The sequence below is a fragment of the Ricinus communis genome, chromosome 3, assembly GCF_019578655.1.
Source record: "Ricinus communis isolate WT05 ecotype wild-type chromosome 3, ASM1957865v1, whole genome shotgun sequence".
Lineage (NCBI taxonomy): Eukaryota > Viridiplantae > Streptophyta > Magnoliopsida > Malpighiales > Euphorbiaceae > Ricinus > Ricinus communis.
Window position 1 is genome coordinate 26,303,274 of NC_063258.1, and position 6,634 is coordinate 26,309,907.

The 6,634-nt window shown below is 26.8% G+C and overlaps 1 protein-coding gene across 1 annotated transcript; it reads left to right on the forward strand.

Annotated features, from left to right (window-relative positions):
* The first annotated feature begins 233 nt into the window (after window positions 1–233).
* On the forward strand, window positions 234–2,161 carry LOC8275857. The gene is made up of 2 exons (XM_002524419.4): window positions 234–825; window positions 1,762–2,161. The coding sequence occupies exons 1-2, from the start codon at window positions 433–435 to the stop codon at window positions 1,921–1,923; spliced, it is 555 nt and encodes a 184-aa protein (XP_002524465.3). The 5' UTR covers window positions 234–432; the 3' UTR covers window positions 1,924–2,161.
* Window positions 2,162–6,634: the final 4,473 nt, after the last annotated feature.

Consider the following 6,634-nt stretch of genomic DNA (forward strand, 5'->3'; position numbering starts at 1 on the left):
TTTTTAGAATAAATATAAGAAAATAGTTATTATTATTGTATAGCTATAATTATTCAGATACAGATAATAATAATAATAATGATTAGAGAAATATATACATAATGTGTATGTTATTTAATTATTTCTCAATGACTAAAGAGTAAGGACCACAAAAAGCATACACACATTATGTGATGCAAGGAGATTAGAACACAATACATCAAATCTTTCACAAGCAAAACACCACTTTATTATCCTTGATCGCAGGCAATAACACATGGGTCTGTTGCTATAAAATTATCCCACCAACTTTCTAATCAACATTATTTTAATTGGTCTTCTTTAATGGTCCTGATTAATTCCAAACACCTCTCCTCCTGCACATTACATCGTTTTGCATTATATAGCTTGCCTAATCAAACATACACCCCACTAAAGAAAGAAGCCTGAGAAATGGCTACTCACCATGAGAAGCAAAAGAGAGGTAATTTCTTGATGAATTTCTACAAGTCTAGCAGTAAGAATTACAAACCGAAAATAGAACCAAATGTTGTCATTAATAAACCTTTGTCACACAACCTGTTTTCAAGAAAACTAGAGAATTCTTATCAGGAAACGATGGCCGCAGAAAGAGTAGGAGAAAGAGGAAACGTGATGGTGGAGGCGAGAAAGTCAGTATCTCATGTGGAAACGAATTTAGCATCGGTGGCTTCATTTCTTCAAGTGAAGGTATTGGTGACAGACATGCCTGGATTTATGCAGATTCATGCTTTTCGGTGTGCAAGAAGAACCTATGACAGTTTGGATAAGTTTAGCTCTAAACACATTGCTTACAATATAAAAAAGGTACGTGCATTTGACATGATTATTGATCTCTATTTTTGTTATTCTTCTGCATGGTTAATGGTCGATTAGATTTTTAAGATGAAAATTCATATGTAGCTGTTTCTTGTTACTGAAGTTTGAAGGAGCCCCAAAAAGAAAAAAAAAATGGTTTTCATGCTCCTAATAGTTAATCAAAATTCTTTGGAAGATAAAGTTCATACCTAGCTAATCAAGTAGCAACCCTTGGTTAGTGATGGATTAAACTTGAGGTTTCTACTTGTATTAAAGATAGAAGTTATCATCTTATTATAAGATTAGTTAATTAAATTATATTTTTCTTTTCTAGCGAAAAAGAGAGCACCAGTTACAAAACGGTTCAATATTTATTTGTCAGAATTGAAAAAAGTAAAATATTTATTTACGAGAATTGAAAAGGTATCGTAATATGTAAAGAAATATTTTCAAATTTCTTACAAGACTAGGCAAGTCAAAGACCAAACAACTAAAAAGCTAGATTTAGACAGTAGAGTTGATTAAGCAGGCAACACAGAGAATTCAATCTCATACAGCACTTATTTTATCTTTAACCAACATCATAACATCTGTCTAAAATGTCAAACATATTGCAGAATGCAAAGCAATGGATCCAACATCCCATGTGATACGATGCAGACTAGCTGTAGAACCTATGGTTACAGAATTCAAAATTCTAAACCCCAATTATGCATTAATAATCAAATAATACATACACGTATTAATGTGTCCACAGCATAAAAAGAATACTTTCTATATACTATTCAGTTAGAATCTAATTTCAGTTAATCCGTGTGCTATTCTTTTTTAATTATTTTTTATCAGAATATATAATCCTATGGTGTGACTATTCTTTTCTTTCAGCTGTTTCTTGTTTTTGTTTGTGAATGTTGATATAATCTTGACGAGTCTCCATGAATGCAGGAATTTGACAAGGTATATGGGCCGGCCTGGCACTGCATTGTGGGCTCAAGTTTTGGGTCATTTGTGACCCATTCAACTGGATGTTTCCTGTACTTCTCAATGGAGAAACTTTACATTCTAGTCTTTAAAACAAAAGTTCAGAAAGCACAGCTCCAAAATTAGGCTGTTCTGCAGATGATTTCAGATGGGTGTTTTAAGTTCAACTTCAAAATCATTTAACTGAGAGCTATAAAATATGTGTTTTGATTGAGTTGAGTTTCTTGTAACACAGGGTGCTTATTTGTACATTGTAGGCTAGTGCTCCTTTTAGTTTCTTGATTTTCTTTTTTTTTTTCTTTTTCTTTTTTTCTGGAAAAAATTAAATACATCTTTGGATTACCCATTTATCAATTTTAAAATATATGGCATCTTTCTTAGCAAATATATATAAGTCTCTTTGATAATAAAATATAATACATTATCATATAATATCACTAATTTACTGATACAGTAAATATATGACATAAAAAAAAGGTGTATCACTTCGGTACAAAAGAATGGGTCATATTAATGAAAGCTAACTGTATCATAATAATATAGTTAATTTTACTAACAGAACAAAACATATATACACAGAGTTAATAAGAAAAGAGCATATATTTGTAGTTAAAAAGTGATCAAATCACAATGTATACTTTTTCCTTTCCTTTTTTTTTTCTTTTTATTTTTTTTTATAGTAATGTTTGAATCATGCATCCATCTTCTGTAGTAAGATTATACATGGAAAAAGACTTATTATCAATTTTTTTTGAAGACATTGTCATGACAAATGGGTATAATATAAACTTTGAAGTGTGAGAGTTAACTATCTGCAAGGTATTACTTATCCCCACCATCTTAGCTTGCTATAAGGTTGCTGACAATATTAATATGATAAAGCTTACTCAGAAATCACCTGGTTAGATGGATGAACACTTGGCCTTTTTGAATCAAACTCCAATATTTAAGTTAGAAACTTGAAAAACAAGTAAAAAGAATGTAAAGTTAATTAAGAGTTTTAAATATTTTTATAGACTTTTTAAAATGAATTACTTTTAAAGAGTTTCTGAAATTTTAATGATTTTTAAAGAGTTCATGATTTTATGAGGGTCCTTGTAAAATCAAATTGATTATTAGTAAATAATTTTTAGTTTTGGAGTTTCATCAAATTTCTTATATTTTTAAAGATAGAGAATATAGCGTAGAGAATTATGAAGAGGATAATGCAAAAAGATTTAAAAAGAAAAAAGATAAATTTTTTCTTAAAAAAAATAATATTGAAATCTTGAAGAAAGGTGAAAGAGAAATCTTGAGAATTTTTATTTATAATAATACATAAAAAGTCATTAAAAATACATAAAGGTCTATCTCTATAAAAGTTAGTGATTTTTTAAATACTAATTACTTTTAAAAACTTTACAAAGGTTGTAATCGAATACTCCCTAATTTTTATAAATTTTTCTAAACTCTTTAAAAGTCTATATTGAATACTTCATAACTCATATAAAGTTTTTCAAAATTATTATTGAATACACCTTAACTTTTAAACTGCATCTTAATTAAATACACAATTCTAAAACACTAATAACGTAGGTCAAGCTTTCTTATATGCTACTCAACTGGTTCTTATTTGTATAAGAATAGAACTCATCTCCTGACTTATTGGATATCAGTCTTTTAGTCAAATTTCATTTCCTAATATTGATCGGATTTGCCTATAAAATCACAAGATATATAATCTTCATCTAAATACAACTAAAATTAGATGAATTATCATCTAAACTTACTAGTGATGCGTATGATGATATGTAATTAATCCATATTATTCAGACTTCCTCATCCTATTCGAATATGCATATAATTCGAATATGCAAATTCCCATTAGATAAATGCACACAGAAGAACAATAATGATTCAAGTAGGAAGGTATTAAGAGGTCAGAAAGTTATTATTAATTATAACATAATTCATGCAAAACTTCTATTGGTAGTTAAATAAAAACCTCTACAAATGAACACACCTCTTTGATTCAAAATTAAATATAGTAGACCATTGTTTACAACCTAACCTTGTATATATATTTAAATATTATTCGACTGACATTTCATGAATAGGGTTTTCTTTCTTTTTTTTTTTTCTTTTAACTGATATTTTTCTTTGTTTCTTGACATATATATGAAGGTTCCTTTTTTTTTTTTTTTTTTTTTTTGAAAGGAAATATTTATGTCCTTCCAGTATCAAACAGCATAAACTGTACCCTGCCTAAATTGTTCAGTTGAATAGTTACTTTCCCATCCAAATATTAGTGGTCAATGGTCAATACTATTATCATATTATTGAAATTATAAGTCAATTTGTTAGTTGTTTGGAGACCTATAATTAAGTATATGCCATTCTAATAATCTTTGTTAAACAGATTTAGCATATATGTTGACCTTAATTAACTTTGAATATGACGATAATTCATGGATTAATGGCTTAGCCAACTTTCAAAATCTATTGATCATGCATTACCTTAGTAGATATTTCTGTTAATTATGACCCTTCTTGGTAAACCCAATACATTACTAGTGTTGAAGTGAATTATATGTTTGAAACTTATTATATTGAAGTTTATAGATCTTTTCTCCAAATTAGCTTTAATTATTCTTATGAAACGATAAATTTAGGTATGCATTTTTTTTAATATGGATTAAAAATGAGATAAATGAATGTAAGAATTAAAATATTTTAACTTTTAATCTTTTTATTTATAAAAAATTTTATAATAAAAGGATTTAAATATTTTTATTATGTAACTCGTCAATCTATCGAATTCTTAATAATTTTTTTTTACAAGACAACTGAGATAAATTATCGGTTTAGCTCTTCAATATTTATTAAAGAAGAAAATCACCAAACTCTTTAGAGTAATTAATTCGATGATACGACACTTTTATTATAGATATTCTAAATTATTAAATTTTATTGCATAGAAATTTTACTAATAAGATAATATATATTATACAATATAAATATAAAATTTATTATTACCAATTATACAAATTTTGAAGTAGAAGAATATTAATTTTACTTTTTTATTAAGCGGCACACTACATTAGAACACCTCAAAAGGGAAAGTCCAAACTGAGTAGTGGTTTCTTCAACGATTTTCCGGAGTAACAGTTGGGAATCGGTGTTATAATTAGGGGTTGACTGAAGTCCACACCATCTATTTCAATTATGGCAGTGACTAATATTTTTCTATTATTTTATCCAAAGTGATAAGTATTATTAATTAAATTAATTTCAGAAATTAACCCAAAAAATTAAAGGAAAGGAAAAGAAGAAGATAAATTTGAATGATATCCCTATCATTTGCAATACATAAAAGCTGCCAGGCCAACCATTTCTCCATTAGTTTGACTTTACACAAGTGGATAAATCAATGTTCATGTTAAACAAAGTTTTTAATTGTGGGTTTTAATCTTACTTTTTTCTTAAAACAAAAAAAATAATCTATCAAAATTAAGATAAATTAATAAATTAAATTCAATAATTTTTAAATCTGTTTTTTTAATACCAACAAGTTAAGAGTTGTTGTTTGTTTCAAATGCCCTTTTTGTTTTCCTTTTTCCTTGAAATAGAAATAATAGTCCAGCCAGATCTAAATTGCATTTTTAATTTATAAATGAGCCAATATAGGGTTATTATAACAATCAAAATATCTTAATTTTCCTGAATTACTAAATTAATACGATCATTAAAATTAATTAATCTTCCCAATTAAGCTTGAGTGTAAGTAGTCATTAATTAGTAAGTAAATGCCATAAAATATATGCAAGTTAAGCATTCCAATTAACTCATATTTTGGAGATTAGAATAAAATATAATTGGATGCTTCCAGTCTTATGGTGTTTTATGAGGTGACGTGCTTGGTATTGGCCGGCAGCTTAGTTTGCTAGTTAGAGTGATTAGGCGATAAATCTTATACTTAATTTACATGAAAACAAAATTAGTTGCGTTACTAACTAATTATGCACCAACTCCCATATCAATGCCACTTGTTGCAATTATTGCGACCTTTTTCTACAAGAAAAAAATAAAATTAAACAGAAGGAATTGAATTTATATTTATAAACTAGAAAAAAGAAGAAGAAAATAAACCTCAGTTTATGTTCTATTTTTGATACAGTCACCTTCATGATTAGACTTATTTGTTCTGTCAAAAAGAGAAAATGATTCGAATGTGCAATATTTGCTTAAATCGCCTTTGATATAAATGAAATTTTTATAAAAAATTTATTTTAAAATTTTAAATTTAATAAATTTGATATAAATAAAAATTAAATTAAGAAATTATCTCGTTAAATCTATATAATTAGTTATAATTAAATTAAATTTGAAGATAAAATTTTAAATGAACTATAAATTTATATATATTTTTTTATTACGATACATATATTATTAGTCCAAATATCCATTCTCTCTCTCATTCTTCATGTTCTCTCTTATTTTGACTATTTTCTTTAAGGAAAAAAATACTTAAACTGCAACATATTATATAAAAAGTATTTTTGTACATATTAGAATAAAAATATTAATTTGATTTTACATATAAATAATAAATTTTTATTTTAATTATATAACATACCAAATACAAAAAAAAAAAAAGATTAACTCCGTAACTAGAACAATGTTTAATGAATAAGAAAGCTTATGCAGCTAATAGCCTCTTGATTTCTCAAGCTTCTTGATTAATTGCCTGTTCAATTCTTCTTGCGTGTCACAATTTGTTCAGATTTTTGATGCAATATTCAAAGCTAATCAACTACTCGTTTAATCTAAAATAGAATTAAAGCATACGATGTTGGAC